Source organism: Schistocerca americana, chromosome 3 (assembly GCF_021461395.2).
Source record: "Schistocerca americana isolate TAMUIC-IGC-003095 chromosome 3, iqSchAmer2.1, whole genome shotgun sequence".
NCBI lineage: Eukaryota > Metazoa > Arthropoda > Insecta > Orthoptera > Acrididae > Schistocerca > Schistocerca americana.
In genome coordinates this window covers 722,347,707-722,368,326 of record NC_060121.1, presented here as the reverse complement: position 1 = coordinate 722,368,326, position 20,620 = coordinate 722,347,707, and the positions used below count along the sequence as shown (strand labels likewise).

Here is a 20,620-nt window from a genome sequence, read left to right as displayed (position 1 = left end):
CTACCAGTGTTAAAGACTGCGATGGAGCTCCGTATGCCACGGCAAACTGGCTGACACTGACGGCGGCGGTGCACAAATGCTGCGCAGCTAGCGCCATTCGACGGCCAACACCGCGGTTCCTGGTGTGTCCGCTGTGCCGTGCGTGTGATCATTGCTGGTACAGCCCTCTCGCAGTGTCCGGAGCAAGTATGGTGGGTCTGACACACCAGTGTCAATGCGTTCTTTTTTCCATTTCCAGGAGTGTATTTTCAAACATTCCTTTACAAAGGAAAAACCAGGAGACCTGCCCCAGTTTATTCCTCACACCACTGAAAATGTGAGAAAAAACTGAACAAAGCTTCAGCGCCCAATAGAATCACCATTAGATTATATGCGGAATTTTTGGCTGAGTTAGCTACTCCTATAACTATAATCCATTGTAGATCCCTGAAACAAAAAACAGTGCCCAGCAGTTGGAAGAAACCACAGATAGACTCTTCAACAATAAGACTAGTAGAAGTGTTACACGAAACTACTGTCCAATATCTTTGACAGCAATTTGTTCAGGAATCTTAATTCTGAGCTCAAACATAACGAGGTATCTCAAACGGAATGACCTCATCCATACGAACCAGTTCGGATTCTGACAACATCGATTACGTGAAACCCAACTCACTTCTCACTTGGAAGCTTAGGATCGAGTCAGACAGGTACAGGCAGTATTTCCCAATTAACAAAATCATTCGACTCAGTATCACAACTACGCTTATGTCTTAAGTATGATATGGTATGTCAAGTGAAATTTGTGATTGGATAGGGGAATCTGTGGTAGGGACTACACAGCATGTTATTATCTTGGATGGTGAGGGAGGATGCAGCATGTTATCTTGGATGGAGAGCCATTGTCAGATGTAAAGTAACTTCAAGTGTACCCCACACTGTATATTAATGACCTTGATGACAATTTTAACAATACTGTCAGACTTTTGGAGGTGATGCAGTTGTCTATAATGAAGCTCTTTTTCAAGCTGCTCACAATTGATCCCAGGAAAGCTAACTGTACTTCATGAAAATAAATTCTATCAATCTGTAATTTTGAATCATTATAATTCTATTACTTCATTTCATAATTTTATACAGCCCAAAATCATTTTTGCTTACAACATGTCTTGCCACAATAAACTGGATGAAGCCTAAGTACCTAATTTGATTTTTTTTCTGTGAGATTTGGTTGAGACCAAATTATATAATTAACTCAGAATTTTAACTGTGGTATCAGTCAAGTAACTTTTGAATTACTGAACCAAGCTACCAACAGATATTTAGTACAATAGAATATCAAAGCTTTCCTGATTATGCAGCATCTGCTTCTTATGCACATAAATATCATTAATGAATTAAGGCAGCCATCCTATCAAATGCCAATCCAGTACTGTAACCATCACATCACGTCACCTTTCTCACATTTTAATTAATGTTGAAAACAATCAGTTTATTATTTAAAAAGAGGCCATTTCCATATGGGCCAGCAAACTGTCTTCCGTTACAACGCACATTCCTTGATTACATCCTACTTTTCTGTGTATTATCTAACCACTGAAGTGATCTACAACATCAATTTATCACAAGCTGATGTTAATTTTAAGCAGTAAGTGAAGAGTGATTAGATAATGTACATGCTACCCTTGTGTATCTTAAGTATGGTTCTTGTGTACCACCATACATTCCATCATTTTATTTCATTTAACTATCACTTATTTCCCATGTCTTCTTTTCTATAAAAGTAGTTGCTTTTTTATTTATGGTACAATGTTTTATGCCATTTTCAGATCTGTGATATCTGCACCACACACAATACTTTAAGGAGAATTCACAATAACATGTACTATTAACATTAATTAAGAACACATGTAACATAACAAACACTTTAATCTTTGAGCCAGTAACAAAGTGAAAGGTTCGAAACCATTCGGACTATAGGCTCAAACTTCACACACATACAGTACATAGATTCCATCTATTTATAATGGTATACAAAAATGGCAACAATACATAGTATGAGTATTTCATTTTAGTCCATCCATATTATTTATACAGCTTACTTTCACTACTATTCCTAAGCATTTACCCCCACAGCAAGAATTCTGAATTCACTAAAGCATAATCAAGCAAGAAAGCTTAGGTGCTAAAACATATTTGACGTAACAGTAGCAGATCATATACAATGTTAGAACAGAATCAACATTTTCACTTTTTACTGATAGCAATACTACATACAATTCTGATTTTTCTGTAGGTTTATCCATAATATATTTCAGAATATCACTTATGGAATGTATTATATATTAAATTTATTCCACTAATCATTTGAGAAATTTAATGAGAATTTTAGCACCGTGTTTCATACAGGCCACTGCGGCCAATGTATCTAACCCATTTTATAACATCATGGTCTGAATAATTCAGCTTTGGTTCAAACACTTTCAAGTACCGAACTTTGAAGCCAGAAGGAGCAAATGGGACCTGAAAATGAAGACAAATAAGTAACTACAAGGAAACTTAAATAACTTATTGTTAATTATGATTTGTATATAAACACAATACCTCAAAATTCATGGATATAGGTGGTCTTGTCCACTTCTTTTTTGTGTCAGTTTCAAGAAGTTCTATTTCTGCAGATAACTGTGTTTCTTTCATACCTGCCATTCTCTTGATCCTTAAAAGGAGAAAACATGAAATACTTTAGCAAGTCTTGACAGATAAAAAGAAAAAGCTTGACTCTACACAGTGGTAACCAGACACACAAGCATGTAAATTCCTTTCACATTATGGAGGGTATCATTCTGTACTGAGAGGAATGTGTAACCATGCTATGAGGAAATTTAATTTTGTTTACAAATAAATGTTCTGCTTCACAGCAAGATTTTGCCAATGTTGGCCACAGAACATAATAACGAACTGTTGTTCAAGTCCTCCCATTTCCTTTTCAGCAATTTCTCTTCTTCAGGTAACCAACATTTATGTCTTAAATCAAATAGTGCATTCTAAAGAAATGTTTTAGAACCATGAATCATCTATTTTTTTTTCCTTTTTCCAATATTAAGTGACAAGCCACTGATCTTCATCTGTACTGTGATAACAGTTCACAATGTGAAGTTTCTTGAGATTCAGGCATTTATTATGGATGCAGTTTACCTCAACTCTTGTAAAAACAACAACTACCACTTAGTCAATTGTTATAAATTGACTAAGTTCTACTTTTTTCATCGTTAGAGAACACTGTCTTAACATCACTGATAAGTTCACAGTTTTTGTTTTCAATAACATGAACTGTTAAGACAATACTTTCTTATATTCACAACCCGAAACTGCTTTCTATTATATTCTTCTTGACATAAAATTTTTCCTTTTTCCTCCTCTTCATAACCAGGCCCTTATAATCAAGTTTCTCATTTTTACAACTGTGAAGTTCTTACATTAGTTGTAGTACATAAATAATAAATGGTTCTCATCGCAACTTCAATTACTTGGTACCTTTTCTAGTGTCCTGATCATGTCTAATTTGAAGTATTGTAATATCATTCAAATTCTCTCTAAACATAGCATTGCTTCTCATAGTTCTCAGATATCACTTAAGCTCTCTTTACCCACAGTGTTGGTTTGAACACTAAACTGCTTCAATAACCATAGTCATGTGATAGGTGATGTGCACTATACTTAATCCAGCCTTCTAACTGACTGACCCACAGTTTTCGAGGACATAATGTTAAACGAGGGCTCTGAACTGATTTAAGAAAAATGTCCTGAGTAATTATGGTCATCAATCAGGACTAGCTTGATGCAGGCTATCACTGTTTCCTCTCCTGTTCTAATCTTTTCATCTTAATCATAGTATCTAACACACAACATCTTCAATAATTTGCAAAATAAGAGAAAGTCAATCACATTCTTATAGCAGACTGATGTTTGGAGAGAGAGAGAGAGAGAGAGAGAGAGAGAGAGAGAGAGAGAGAGAGAGAGAGAGAGAGAGAAAAGTGTCACTTTTGAGCTCTCTGGCTCTTCTAATAGGAAATACACTCATTCCCACACAATCACATGTACACACAAATGCAGACTATCAGAACGACACCGATTACAGATGATCAATTACACAGGTCTGCAAAAACATTTTTGGAAGTTGTTTGAAATTTGGTAATTGACTTATGTACTTTTCAGTGCCGATTTCAAAAATGCAATCCATTTTTTTCTATCACGTCATATTTTATCACAAAAAAGGGAGTATTTTAGGGTATAACAACAATATTTAAGCAATTTATCACATTTTTTCCAATGTTATAAAATTTTATTTTATTTATAAATCATGTTCTAAACTACATTTCCAGTATACTTCCATTTCTCTTTAAGCTCAGAAATCACTATAACAACGCTTTCACTTTCTGCCGAAGATTCTTTTACTGCTTTTCCAGCTGTGGACACATTGAGGATGATCTCTTTTTATCATCCAGCAGTAGTCCGCTATCATGTTGACATTCAATCTTCCTTGATATCTTTTTTCCATTTCTTTGATGTCTTGGCGGAATCTTTCCCTCTGCTCTTCACTTAAATCACCAACGTTTGCAGGGAAGTAGTCAAGATGTGGAGAAAATGAACTTTAATGATCATGTTACAGCCCAGCATTTTAAAGTTGTCGAGCAAGTCTGCCATGAACGTCTTTTAGTTTGGATCTCTTGTTTCCTAGGAATACAGTAACAACTAATTTAAAAGATGTCCATGCTGCCTTTTCTTTTGTTTCCATTTTGTCCACAAAGCTGGGATATGTCAGTTTTCTGTCTGGTCCAACAAAAATTCCTTCCTTTAGCTTTGCCTCAGATAAACCAGGAAATTGCCCACAAAGATATCTGAATCACTCCCCTTCTTTTGGCAATGCCTTAAATTGTTTCATCAGCCCCAACTTAATGCAAAGTGGTGGACGTAACACCTTTTTGGGATCCACGAGGCTTTTCCTCTTAACATTTTTAACCCCTACCAGTAAGGTTTTTCTTATGGGCCAAGCTTTTTTTATGTAGTATTGCTTTCTGTCTCTACTGTCCCATTCACAGAGAAAGCAAGGGAACTTTGTATAGCCACTTTGTTGACCAAGCAGCATTGAAATCACTTTTAAATCACCACCTAGTGTCCATTTGTGGTCTGAATAGCAGTGTTTGCTTAAAACCAGTTCAAGGTTTTTGTAACATTCTTTTAAGTGAACCGAGTGTCCAACTGGTATAGAAGTCTACTCATTGCCATTGTGTAGAAGTAATGCTTTAAGGCTTCTTTTTGAAGAATCAATAAAAAGTCTCCACTCATCACAAGTGTATTCTATTTTGAAACGTGCCATAAGTCCAGGAACATCACTGCAAAACACCAGGTCACCTTCTTGAGAAAAGAAAGATACAAACTCCTTTTCCCACAATCGATACCAAGAAAAGGATGTTCCCGGAGACAACATATGTTCATCTTTCAATCTAGATCCTAAAACCTCTGCAGATTCTTTAGAAAGGCCTAGGTCTCTCTAACTAAATTGTTCAGTTCAGATTGTGAGAATGGAATGGGATTGGTTGTGCTGAGCCAATGGCTCGTGATAATCTATATCATCCAAAGACTGGAGGAGAGAGTATTGGTACGGTCCACGAGGAACAGGGCGAATGGCTGACTGAATGTTAGGGTAAGAAATTCCTTTTTGTTTTTCAAATTGAAACCTCGTACGTTGCAAGAACAAAAATAACAGTCATCACTATGATTTTGGGCTCCATTGGTATTCCAAAACATAAGGACTGCTTTTTACGTTGACACCATTGCCTTGGTTCTTCAACACACACTGAACAAACTGTGTGGGGGGCCAAGGCTTATCTTTATTGCCTAACTTTATACCAAAATAGGCGAAATATACTTTTTCAACAAAATCTGAAATGTTTCTTTGTTGCTTTTTAATGGTATAGTTACCACAAATGTAGCAGAAGCAATCTGGCAAGTTTATACGTCCTCTGGTAGCCACTGTCCATTGTCAATAAAAAACTTCACAACACAAGAAAACAGTCACTACTTTAAAGCACTAGTAACGACAACACATGAACAGCACAGAGTGAAGAGGTACTGTGAACTGAAGGACCATAGCAGAAGCTCACTGCTTGATTATGGCGGGGGAAGGGACAGCGTGACAGACAGGCATCGACATGAAAATACTGCTGGTTTCTCCTAATTACTCTTTATTTTACGCGTATCTAGTATAAAAATGACTAAATAACATTTTATGCAGATCCTAAAAACCAAAATTCAAACTCACTAGAGTGCTAATCCTTCACCTACACATCAACTCAGCAAATGAACACACCCGTCAACTCCTATCCCTAATCAAAGTCCTCAATCTTTCCTCTCCCACATCCACACCGACTGTTCAGAGCATCCTCCTACAGGACAACCGCAAAATAGAACAGCATGCCACCCTCCACCTCAAACTATCTAATCTCCTGGTTTCCCATCTCTGGAAAGGCAACTCACTCACCCTCCACAACCTTTCCAACAAACCTCAACCTCCTCTCATTGCACACAGACCCAGTCTCTCCCATCTACTCAACATCCCACTTCCAGCTCCACTCCCCCCAAAACCTCAAAACTCTAGTCATCACAATCTGGAGCCACAACACCCCAATTCAGTAGTTAACCTCTCCTCCAAACCTCTCTCCCAATCCGAAACCTCTGCCCTATCCAAAGGCCTCACCTTCAGCCCTACTCCCAGATTCAACCAAACAGTCCTCGTCAAAGATTTACTGACCTACACTCGTAGTCTCTGCTGGAAATATCACTTTGCCACGAAGAAAAATAATCCTAATCCTACTCCTAATGATCCAACTCCCAAGACACTATCCAAATTGAACCCTGCCTGAAACAGTTCCGTCCTCCGTCACAGCAGGACCCACCTCTTCCTCAAAATCACCCTCTCCAAACCTTCCAGGAATTTCTCACTTCCAGCCTTGCATCTCAATCTTTCTTGGAAAACCTTAATCCTACTCCAACATCACTACAGCTGAAGCCCAGGCTATCCGTGATCTGAAGGCTGACCGATCCCTCGTCATTCTTCCGGCTGACAAGGGTTCTACATCTACATCTACATCCCACAAGCCACCCAATGGTGTGTGGCAGAGGGCACTTTACGTGCTACTGTCATTACCTCCATTTTCTGTTTCAGTCGCGTATGGTTTGCGGGAAGAATGACTGTCTGAAAGCCTCCATGCGCTCTCGAATCTCTCTAATTTTACATTCGTGATCTCCTCGGGAGGTATAAGTAGGGGGAAGCAATATATTCAATACCTCATCCAGAAACGCACCCTCTCGAAACCTGGCGAGCAAGCTACACCGCGATGCAGAGCGCCTCTCTTGCAGAGTCTGCCACTTGAGTTTGCTAAACATCTCCATAACGCTATCACACTTACCAAATAACCCTGTGACGAAATATGCCGCTCTTCTTTGGCAACCCCACCTGGCACGGATCCCACACTGATGAGCAATACTCAAGTATAGGTCGAACGAGTGTTTTGTAAGCCACCTCCTTTGTTGATGGACTACATCTTCTAAGGACTCTCCCAATGGAACTCAACCTGGCACCCGCCTTACCAAAAATTAATTTTATATGATCATTCCACTTCAAATCGTTCCGCAGGCATACTCCCAGATATTTTACAGAAGTAACTGCTACCAGTGTTTGTTCCGCTATCATATAATCATACAATAAAGGATCCTTCTTTCTATGTATTCGCAATACGTTACATTTGTCTATGTTAAGGGTCAGTTGCCACTCCCTGCACCAAGTGCCTATCCGCTGCAGATCTTCCTGCATTTCGCTACAATTTTCTAATGCTGCAACTTCTCTGTATACTACAGCATCATCCGCGAAAAGCCGTGGTACTTGATCGTCGGGAGTATGTGGCTGAGGGACTGCATCCGCTTTCAGACAACATTACATACAAAGTTTGCCAAGGTAATCCCATTCCTGATGTCCAGGCGGAGCTTCAAGGAATCCTTAGGCCCCCTACAAAACCTTTCACCTGACTCCATCAACCTTCTAACCCCACCGACACCCCGCACCCCTACCTTCTACCTACTTCCTAAATTTCACAAACCCAAAAATCCCGGCCACCCCAATGTAGCTGGTTACCAAGCCCCCACAGAACGTATCTCTGCCTACACAGATCAACACCTTCAACCGAATACATGCAGTCTCCCATCCTTCATCAAAGACACCAACCACTTTCTCGAACACCTGGAATCATTACCCAATCTGTTACCCCGGAAACCATCCTTGTAACCATTGATGCCACTTCCTTATACACAAATACCCCGGACGTCCAGGGCCTCGCTGCGATGGAGCACTTCCTTTCACGCCGATCACCTGCTACCCTACCTAAAACCTCTTTCCTCATTACCTTAGCCAGCTTCATCCTAACCCACAACTTCTTCACTTTTGAAGGCCAGACATACCAACAATTAAAGGGAACAGCCATGGGTACCAGGATGGCCTCCTCGTACAACAACCTATTTATGGGTCGCTTAGAGGAAGCCTTCTTGGTTACCCAAGCCAGCCAACCCAAAGTTTGGTACAGATTTATTGATGACGTCTTCATGATCTGGACTCACAGTGAAGAAGAACTCCAGAATTTCCTCTCCAACCTCAACTCCTTTGGTTCCATCAGATTTACCTGGTCCTACTCCAAATCCCATGCCACTTTCCTCGACGTTGACCTCCATCTGTCCAATGGCCAGCTTCACACATCCGTCCACTTCAAACGCACTAACAAGCAACAGTACCTCCATTATGACAGCTGCCACCCATTCCATGTCAAACGGTCCCTTCCCTACAGCTAAGGTCTTTGTGGCAAACGAATCTGCTCCAGTCCTGAATCCCTGAACCATTACACCAAAAGCCTGAAAACAGCTTTCACATCCCGCAACTACCCTCCTGACCTGGTACAGAAGCAAATAGCTAGAGCCACTTCCTCATCCCCTCAAACTCACAACCTCCCACAGAAAAACCCCAAAAATGCCCCACTTGTGACAGGATGCTTTCCGGGACTGGATCCGACACTGAATTTTGCTCTCCAGCAGGGATACAACTTCCTCAAATCCTGCCCTGAAATGAGATCCATCCTTCATGAAATCTTCCCCACTCCACCAAGAGTGTCTTTCCGCCGTCCACCTAGCCTTCGTAACCTCTTGGTTCATCCCTATGAAATCCCCAAACCACCTTCCCTACCCTCTGGCTCCTACCCTTGTAACCGCCCCCGGTGTAAGACCTGTCCCATGCACCCTACCACCACCACCACCACCACCACCACCACCACCACCTACTCCAGTCCTGTAACCCGGAAGGTTTACATGATCAAAGGCAGAGCCACGTGTGAAATCACCCACTTGATTTACCAACTGACATGCCGACACTGTGAAGCCTTCTATGTGGGAATGACCAGCATCAAACTGTCCATTCGCATGAACGGACACAGGCAGACAGTGTTTGTTGGTAATGAGGATCACCCTGTGGCTAAACATGCCTTGGTGCACAGCCAGCACATCTTGGCACAGTGTTACACCGTCAGGGTTATCTGGATACTTCCCACTGACACCAACATATCAGAACTCCAGATGGTTGGCTGGTTTGGGTTTAACGGACCAAACAGCAAGGTCATCAGTCCCTTGTTTCAAATGTGGTCCATTTTGGTAGTGTGACATCTCAGAGAAGTCAAAACAATAAAAGGGAAAAGGCTAAAAAAATGTAAAAGGGCAGTAATGTTGTCAATGGTAAAAACAAAATGAGGTAAGTCAGCAAGAGAGCGAACCCAACGCTATGCTGAAGCAGCAGAGGAAAAAGACCACCTGCGATTTAAAAGATGCAACCGCTAGAATGTAGAACTACGTATGGGAAAAGAAGACTAACCAATCCTTAAAAAAAAGATAAAAAAGAGTAAAAGGGGAAGAAAAGAGGATCTCTGTCAGGGAGGGGAGTCAGGAATCTCCCAACACGGCTTACAGTGGGAGATACCCCAACACTCACCGCCCTGCCCCAACACCAGAGAGAGATTAAAAACCTTAAAAGTGAGAATAAAAACCATTTTTCCGGAGGAAACCGAGAACCAGGGTGACCATCTGGGAATCGTCAACCAACATCAAAGGTAAACTGCGGGGGAGTCTGTACTTAGCACGCAGAGCCAAAAGAAGGGGACATTCAACCAAAATGTTGGCTGCTGACTGGAAGGCTCCACAACCACAAAGTGGGGATGGCTCATCACGTAAAAGAAAACCATGGGTCAGCCTGGTATGGCCAATGCGGAGAAGACGAAGTGTGGTCGAGTCCTTTCAGGAGAGGTGAAAGGAAGAATGCCACGGGCCTGGTGTCACCTTAATCACACGAAGTTTATTAGACTGGAAGTAGCCTCCCAAGAGTTGGCCCATGATTGTGCGAAATGGGATTTGATGTGAAGCCGTAAATCCGCTGCAGGAGGGGTTACAGAAAATGGGTGGTAAGTGACCGCTCCCCCAGCCAAACGATCAGCGAGCTCATTACCCGGCATACCCACATGGCCAGCGACCCAAAGGAAGTCAACAGAACAAGCAGAACAAGCAGCACAGTGAATATCAGCGAGATGGTCATGGATGGCAGAGACCAAGGGATGGCGTGAAAAACACCAGTCAATAGCCAGAAGGCCACTCATTGAGTCCGTACACAACAAAATGCGATTGTGTTGGGACTGTCTAATACAGGTAAGGGCCTGGGAAATTGCCATCAATTCCGCAGTAAACACCCCACATGTAGGTGGCAGCAGATGATTTTCCGTTCCAACAGAGGACGTGAAAGCATACCCCACATGATCAGCAGATTTAGAGCCATCAGTGCAGAAAACAACAGCATCCCGGAACTCCCATAAAATTCACCATCGGGGCGGGGGGGAAATCTTTTGGACCTCGGCGGAGATCCATCCGAATTCAAGGCCGAGGAACTAACCACGGGGGGTTGGAGGGGAGGGAGCGAGGAAGACAGGACGAAGAAGGAAGCTGAAAATCACAGCAAAGAGACGCAAGGCAGAGCCCAACTGGTAAACTCGCCCGAGGGCGGGAATCAGGTGGGCGACATCCATGGTCTTGGAACAGGATAGAATAGGAAGGATGAATGGGAGAGGAACAGACAGCGAGTGCATAAGACACCAGAAGCTGGGACCACCGAACAGAAAGGGGGGGGGGGGGGGGGGGGGGAGATCCCAGCTTCAACCAGGAGACTATCAACAGGGCTAGTAGGGAAGGCACCAGTGGCCAAACGGATACCACGATGGTGGACTGGATCCAGTACGTGTGGAAGGAGCAGCTGAACCATAAACTTTACAACCATAGTCCAAGCAAGACAAAACAAGAGCACGATAAAGACTGAGAAGGAGGGAGCGGTCAGCACCCCAAGAGGAGTGGTCAAGGAAGCGAAGGACATTGAGTTTATGGAAACATACTACCTTCGGAAGTCTGATATGGGGCAACCAAGTGAGCTTGTTGTCAAAAAGAAGACCCAGGAAACGAAACTGTGGGACCACAGGCAATCGTTGTGCATCAAGATAGAGCTCTGGAACAGGGTGGATCATAGTAAGGCAACAGAAGAGGACCACCCGTGATTTTAAAGGAGAGAATTTAAACCCGTGTGAGAGGGTCCATGCAGAGGCTTGTTGTATAGCTCCCTGTAGCTGCCGCTCTGCAGAGGCAATCGAAGAGGAACTAACCCAAATGCAGAAATCATCCACATACAGGTCAGGGGCGACCAAAGGACCGACAGAGGCCGCAAGTCCATCGATAGCAATGAGGAAAAGGACACTCAAGACAGAACCCTGTGACATGCCCATCTCCTGGGTCCGTGGAGAACTAAAAACAGTACCAACCTGAACCCTGAATGACCGATGGAGCAGGAACTGGCGGATAAAATTCGAGAGTGGGCCCCAAACACCCCACTGATGAAGGGTAAGTAAGATGTGATGGCGCCAGGCCGTGTCACAGGCCTTGCGTTGGTCAAAAAATATTGCAACCAAATGGCGGCACTGGGAAAAAGCCTGCCGAACTGCGGATTCCAAGCGAAGTAAATTATCGATCAGAGACCGTCCCTCTCGGAAGCCACACTGGTAAGGGTACAATAGATCCTGACATTCGAGGACCCAATTGAGCCGACGGGCTACCATCTGTTCAAGTAACTTGCAAACAACATTTGTCAGACTAATTGGCCAATAGCTGTCAACAAATAGGGGGTTCTTACCAGGCTTAAGGACAGGAACCACAATGCTATCCCTCCACTGATAAGGGAAGTCACCCTGGAGCCAGATATGGTTAAACACCCGAAGATGATGTTGCCATTGTGGAGCACTGAGATGTTGAAGCATTTGGTTATGAATGGAGTCTGGGCCAGGGGCCGTATCATGAGAAGAAGAAAAGTGCGGAAAGAAATTCCCATTCAGTAATAGGTTTGTTGTAGGATTCTGACTGACAAGAGGTAAAACATAAGGTGGAAGCTTCGGCCTGCTGTTTCCGGTGAAGGAAAGTAGCCGGATAGGAGGCTGATGCTGATGCCATTGCAAAATGGGTCACAAGATGTTCTGAGAGAATCAACGGGTCCGTACAAAGGCCATCTGGGAGGTGAAGGCCTGGGAGGGCCTTGGAGAGAGCGAAGTGTAGCGCATACCCGTGACATAGGGACAGCAGAACCGAGGGAAGAAACAAATCATTCCAAACATATCTGTTTGCTCTGTTTGATTGGGGCTTTAGCACGAAGGTGCTTAAAGGTAATAAGGCTGGTAACGGATGGGTGCCTCTTAAGGTGTTGCAAAGCTCAACAGCAATCACGGATGGCAATGGCAATGGCTGTACTCCACCACGGGACTTGCCGGTGACGAAATGGTCCAGATGAGCGTGGCACAGCAAGGCTAGCAGCACGGACAATCGCGTCAGACACATCACGTAGGACGTCATCAATACAACGTGACAAAGAGGGAGGAAACACGACCTGTGCAGTGTATAGAGGCCAATCGGAATGTTGGAAAGACCAACGAAGTAACCTGTCCATCGGGGAGTGGGAAAGGAGAGAGAGAATCAACGGGAAATGGTCACTATCACAAAGGTCGTCGTGTGGCGACCAGTGTAATGAAGGGAGGAGAGAGGGAGAAGAAAGAGAAAGATCAATGGCAGAAAAGGTACCATGACCGGCACTGAAATGAGTAGGGCAGCCATCATTAAGAAGGCACAAGTCGTGGTCTGTAATAAAGTGATCTAAGAGAAGATGTCTTCTAGATGGAAATGCACTGCCCCACAAGGGGTGATGAGCATTAAAATCCCCGAGAAGGAGGAAGGGAGGAGGAAGTTGCTGAAGAAGAGCAGTTAAGGCAGCAGGTGTAAGAGTCTTGTCAGGAGGGAGATAAAGATTGCAAACCATGACCTCAGGGTCCTGGTGTACCCTAACAGCAACGGCTTCCAACGTAGTTTGAAAGAGGAATCCACGTGCTAGCGATGTCTGTACGGATCAATGTACAAACGCCACCGAAGCCCACAGGGGTCTCACCCGATTTTGACAGAAAACACAGAACCCACAGAGGGTCGGTGAGTTATCATCAGTAAAATGAGATTCCTGTAGAACCACACAAGCTGCAGAGTAAGACGAAATAAGGGATTTCAATTCCGGAAGGTGACGGTAGTATCCATTACAATTCCATTGGATAACCACAGAACAATGATGCAAATGGGGGTTGAACAGGCTAAAGCCAGTCATACCACCGGGTCACCACCCGTCACCGACAAGGAGGGGGCGACATCCATGAATGACAGGTCAGAATCTGGTGGTGAATCCGGGGATGGGACCTCTGGTGACACCAGAGGTTCTTTGTCCTGGGACTTATGTTTCTTCTTCTTTTCTGGTTGAGATCGAGGAGGGCTGTGTGGCATAAAGGAGCCAGCTGCAGCAAGATCGGAAACAGAAAGAGATCGGGTGACCCGGGGGCCGACAGACTGCAGTTCTCGCGGTCGTCGCGTGGCAGCAGACTTTTGGCCTGGAAGGTGCCGGGAAGTGGCATCCCAGGAGGGGCGCCCTTGACTGGCAGATGCCAAAGGAGTGGGACACTTCTCCGGCTGGGGAGGGGGAGCAGCACCTAGAGGAGAAGGTGTGGGAACCACAGAGGAGGGGGGGGGTGGGGGGGGGGGGAGGAGAAGGGTCCGGGATTGGGGTAAGGAAGGGGGAGGAAGGGCTGAAGATGTAACTAAAGCATAACTAGACAACATGGACACAGGGTAAAGACGTGTGTACTTCTTACAAGCCTCTGTGTAGGTTAAACGATCAAGGGACTTCTACTCCTGTATCTTCTTTTCCTTCTTATATACTGGGCAATATGGTGAACATGGAGAATGATTGCCATGACAATTAACACACACAGGAGGGGGAACACAGGGACTCCCCTCATGGAGTGGACATCCACAGTCACCACAGAGACGGGCCTGTGAACAGCAGGAAGACTTGTCCAAAACACAAGCACTTAAAACACCTCATAGGAGGTGGGATGTACGGTTTCACATCACATCGATAAACCTTAATCTTTGGTTTCTCAGGGAGGGTATCCCCCTCAAATGCCAGGATAAAGGCACCAGTATCAATGTGATTGTCCTTAGGACCCTTCTGAACACGCCGAACAAAGTGAACACCCTGCCATCCGAGATTGTCCAAAAATTCCTTATAAGTTTGAAGGATGAGGTCCCTGTGAAAAATCACACCTTGAACCATATTGAGAGACTGGTGGCGGGGTAATGGACACAGAAATTGTGCCAAAATGGGTACAGGCACGAAGGGCCGCAGACTGGGCAGCTGAAGCACTTTTGATCAGCAACTAACCCGACCGCATCTTGCTCAGGGAGTCCACTTTGCCGAACTTGTCTTCAATATGTTCCACAAAGAATAAAGGTTTGGTATTGGTGAAAGTATCCCCATCAGTCCTGGTGCAAACCAGATAGTGGGGGAAAGGTTTCGCCCCTAACTGACTGGCCTGACCCTCTTCCCAGGGGGTAGCCATGGAAGGGAAGGCCGAAGGGACAGGAGAAGCAGCACTAGAAAAATCAGTTCCACACAGAGAGACGGCTTTAGAAGAACGGCCAGAGTTCTGGACTCATATGCGTTTCATTTGCATAGCGTCCGCCCTGATACCACCCACTCCGATCAGGGGCTCTCCTCACGGGCACCACCCAGCCACAGCAAGGGCCGTCTGGCACGGTGGCCATTGCCGGGAGTTCTTATGCTCCAGGATGACTAGCAACCACTCCAAGGCTTGCATGAGGAGGTCACAGCTCAGGTATCAGAAGTGTGATCCCTGTGTGTTCAGGGGGCTCAATCAAAAGGGTACATAGCGACCCCACTACATGGGCTGGCTATGAAACCTAGCATCAGACAACGACGTGAAAGAAAAGGTGGAATGTACTAGGAGGGCACACGTCTGAGACACTAGGTAAGGTGCTCTTCCCCAAATGGCTCACACTATGGAATAGAAATTTAGTAATGGAGGTCAAACCCCAGAGGGGGACCAGGGACTGCCAAAAGGAGGTGATTATGCAACAAAGCTAAATTGCAAAACCAACATAACCAGGTGGATAGCGGGGGCCAACATAATCTAGGACACCAAGAGAGGGAGAGGAGAGGGCGAGGGCTAAGGAGCAAGGAAAGGAAAGGAGGGGAAGGGGAAGGAAAGGAGGGGAAGGGGAAGGAAAGGAGGGGAAGGGGAAGGAAAGGAGGGGAAGGGGAAGGAAATGCAGCCCTGGAAAGAAGGAAGGCTGCAATAGCTCGGGGCCCCGTGCTCGCCACGCATATATCCACAAAAGAGTTGTGGACCCCCGGGGGGGGGGGGGGGGGGGGCAGAACTCTGGAGATGGGAACTTGCCCTTCAATATATCCTCTCTTCCTGTTACCCACCAGGCCTCAAACTCTGCTAATTTCAAGTTGCCACCGCTCGTACCTCACCTGTCATTCAACAACATCTTCGCCTCTGTACTTCAACACTGACTGACATCTCTGCCCAACCTCTTTGCATTTACATATGCCTGTCTCTCTGTGTGTGTGTGTGTGTGTGTGTGTGTGTGTGTGTGTGTGTGTGTGTGTGTGTGTGTGTTTCATCAAGATATGCTAATATTTTAATGTGTTAGTCTAGAAGTAAAACTGAACAAAAAAGTTCATATAAACATAGGTCCATAAATGTTTAGTTATGGAGTTACGGCAAATAAAAGATTTTGCCTGAAATTTAGTAACTTCTCTGATATGAAGCCACCACAAAACTGTACGAGGTTGAAGTAAAGCAAGATTTCCATTTATTTTGTTGTTATTGGTCTGATGAATCTAATAAAACATGTCCCACTCTTTTATCTGCAGTAGTTTTCCAGAACATGCAGAGAAGCAAAGATTATTATAGAAGTAAATTTGTTTACTTTTACTTAAGAATGTAGAAATATTTATGTCATTGTTGGCAACCGTTCGTGAGTTGTTTCAGTAGTTTTCTAACCTTGAAACAAGTTAAGTTTTCTTTATTGTTCAGTGAAAGAACATAACAACAGCGTATTTAAGTGAAACCACATAGTAACTGTGATTATGAATGCAATAGACGAAATTAAGATCATCCCTATGAAACTGAAACAAGCAACAATATCTGTACATGATAGATTATATACGAAATAGGGATGCCTTTCAGATTTACACCAGAGAAATACGCCAATATGGCATTTATTTATGGCAACTGTGATGGTAATGCTATGGCTGCAATTAACGAATATCGGGTATGTTATCCAACTTAGAGGATTCTGAATGCATAAAACATTAGTGGAGTATTTTGAATTTTACAGGAGACAGGTTCTCTACCTAGTGTTCATAATCTGTACGAGTGATCGATACGTAAGGATGATGATGATGATGATGATGAGGATATTATGGTTACTGTTCAATGAAGCCTGGGTACCAGTACACAACATATCTCTCAACGATTAGGCATTTCACAATCTAAGGTATGGTGTACACTCAAGTAAAGTAATCCGTATCATTATCATAAACATAGTGCATCATTTACACCTGGGAGATCCTGCCCTTTGCTCGAAGTTGTGTATTTGGTTAAATACTAATCGGCAGTTACAGAGATACATTTTATTTACTGATGTGAGACAGTTTAGTCGAGATGGTATAAATAATTTACGTAACAAGCACTTATGATCTGAAGCAAGCCCACATGCAACAGTGCAATGCAATTTCCAGCAGCAATTTAGCATAAATGTGTGGCGTGGTATCCTCAACACACACTTTATTCAACCATTCATTTTCCCAGGACATCTAACTGGTGAGACATACTTACAATTCCCTCAAGAAGAAACGCCCCACTTGCTCCAAGATGTTCCACTTGCTATGCAATTGCAAATGTATTTTCAACATAACGGCGTGCATCCACATTTCACTGATGCCATTACTACGCATTTAAATGGACGTGTTCCCAGAAATGGATTGGTCATGGTGCACACTTCTGTGGCCACCCAGATCACCTAATTTAACGCCAATGGATTTTTGTGTATGGGGATAGGTGAAAGACATAGTTTAAAAGGATAAAGTTAATACACCCGAGGCATTACCCGCTCGCATTATGAATGCAATAGATGAAATTAAGATCATCCCTATGAAACTGAAACAAGCAACAATATCTGAACATACATGTGCATCTAAATGCAATGTACTTGGTCAAGACATCTTTGAACATTTATTGTGAATGTATTGTGAAATTGTATGTACATTGTACAACATCCTTAACACTGAGCTTTGTTTTTTTTCCAGTTTTACATTAATTCACATTTACTATGGTATTAATAAGAGCAGAAGATCTGCACATTCATACAGTTTTAGTTAAAATTATTACCACCATTTTCCATAATTAAATTCTCTACAACTTCTGTTGCAAATTTTGTGCAATTGTCAAATTTAAAAAACAAATTGGGCAAAGTTGTAAATAAATTAAAATTTTACAAAATTACTTCTTTGCTTCTCTGGATGTTCTGGAAAACTACTGGAGATACACGTTTGGGACATGTTTTATTAGGTTCCCCAAATCAACAACAACAACAACAACAAAATAAATGGAAACTGTGCTTTACTTTAACCTCTTACAGTTTTGCATTGGCTTCATATTAGCGATGTTGTTAAATTTAAGGCAAAATCTTTTACTAGCCGTAACTCCGTAACTAAACATTTGCAGACCTATGTTTATATGAACTTTTTTCTTTAGTTTTACTTGTAGAATAACATATTAAAATAACTGCATATCTTCATGAATCACCCTGTGTTTTCTTTTTTCTTTCTTTTTTTTCCTTCTTTCTATCAGTACTCAGCAGTTTGTTCATTCCACCCAACAAGTCTGCTGACTATTCCTCTCATTCACAGATGATGGCAAATACAATGACAGTGTTTATTTTAATATTTGTCCAGCATGTTTAAGATGATAATTCAGGATCCACAATTGTCAATTATTGAATACAAGAAACAGTACCTGCTGCACTTTTCATTTTAATATGATGACAGGTTTCAGCCACGAAAGACATTTTCAAGTGGTTATGAGCTTAGTGTCAAGTAATGGGTGCTATTATTTTTTCAAGTTTTTATTTTTCTTTAATCTTGCTTCCATCATCAATCATAATGTCAGAATCACCTTTTTTCTGTCCTTTACCTTTCCCAGTCAAACAGCTTAACAGGTAATAAATCAAAATTTTTCTGTTTTATTCTTCCATGCAGAACTCTTGTCTGAAAGTTTGCTGCATGAGCTATCAAACTGACTGTACAATAAGTCTCACATTTTTCTGCTCTGACCATCTTCCAGAATTATCAGCTGCAGCTATTTTTCAGGAGTGTGTAGATGATATTCTACCCTAATGCCAGTGCCATGTCTCGTCTCAGATTCTACACAATAACTTTAACAATGTTATGAGTGCCATTTCTTATAAGGGCTTCAGGGAGGAAATATCATTTATCCCTTTTGCCTATTTTAATACGTGGATCCTCATAACTCCCAAATTGACACCCATTTCTTTCTTCAAGTTACCAGCCAATTTTTACCCCTCATAGTGGCTCCCGATTAATCTTTCCGCCTATCCACACTACTCTGTTTAAAAAGAATAATTCCTTTAGCACTCTTGGCATTGATGCCTTTGCTTCTACTGTCATCAAATGTTCTTTTAACTTTTTTATATGGTGAATGTCTTTCTGATGATAATTTCATTACTTACACCTTCTTCCTACAGCCATTTTACTTTGCTTCCTTGCATTTCCAATCAGTTTCATTCCCAAGTGATTTGTATTACTCCATTTCTTAATATTTTCATATTTTCCTCTTATCAATCAACTGAAATATTTGTTGTGTTCCTTGCAATTTATCTGCTGTTACTTTTCTCATACGTTTATGTATCTGTCCAACTTTATTGAGTACCCATTACAGATCTATCCATTTCTCCTCAATTTAGTTTTCCCCTATGCCATTAGTAATTGCTTTATGTACAGCCTCAGCAAACACTGAATGCACATCCTCAAATAACAATAATTTAGTATCCCACTTCCTTGTTAGCTCATTCTTCCCAAGTATTGTCCAACTTCACACAAATCTTCACAACTACTAAATAATATTCTGAATGTACATCTACTCCTCAGTATACTTTATAGCTAAATATCTGATTCTGAAGTATCTCTCACCATGATGTAATCTAGTTGGTATTTTGCTATGTCTCCTGGTCTTTTCCCAGTATGGTATATCTCCTCCTGTAATTTTTAACCACCTATTTGCTATTACTTATTGAAATTTATTGCAGATCTGAAGAATATCTTCAGGTTCCTCACATATTAACTATTTTTTTCTACTGTCTGCAATGCAGGCACTTTTGTCTGAACAGTAGCTGTTGGCCCTTGTTTTATTTTCATTCTGGTGAGAAACCTATTGCTGAACCATCCTCTCTTTGCCCTATGGTCCTATTCATAAACTACTGCCGTTATACCTTTTCTGATCCACGTGATATTTTTACCTTCCTTCCATTTCACTTCACTGGCCTCTTACTACATATAATTTCAGCATTTACATTCCATATTTTCGATTTTCTAACTTATCTAGTGCATTCAAACTCCTGACATTCCAAGTCCGAAAACTTGTTACACTTTCATTGGTTTTAAAAGCTTTTGCCATGGTCATCTCCCAACTGGCAGTGCCCATCCAGAATCACAAATTGGGGACTTGTGAGAAATTACTTGGTAATTTATGTATCATCAATGGTTTTGTGGACTTCAGTCTCACGACTAGTTCGGTACAGCTCTCTGCACTCCCCTATCCCGCTTACTGTAGTTAAGCCTTTGTCTCCTCTTACAACTTGCAACCCTTACACTTACTTCCATTATTTAAATGATTATTTTTGATGCCTGACAATGTGTCCTATCAATTGATCCCTTCTTTTAGTCAACTTATGCCATAAAATCCTTTGCATGCTATTTTGTAAGTACCTCCTAATTTCAAGCACTTCTATTTTCTTTTTGTCTAGTACACTTTACGTGTCTTTCGCACAG

At 42.4% G+C, this 20,620-nt stretch overlaps 1 protein-coding gene across 1 annotated transcript in view; it reads right to left on the bottom strand.

Annotated features, from left to right (window-relative positions):
- Positions 1-1,890: 1,890 nt before the first annotated feature.
- Positions 1,891-20,620, bottom strand: part of LOC124607503 (AP-2 complex subunit mu) — a 50,655-nt gene continuing 31,925 nt past the window's right edge. Inside the window, exons 7-8 of the mRNA XM_047139889.1 lie at positions 2,584-2,695; positions 1,891-2,502 (exon numbers count right to left, since the gene is read on the bottom strand). Coding sequence (XP_046995845.1) covers positions 2,368-2,502; positions 2,584-2,695 — 247 coding nt within the window. The 3' untranslated portion in view covers positions 1,891-2,367. The remainder of the gene's footprint in view (positions 2,503-2,583; positions 2,696-20,620) is intronic.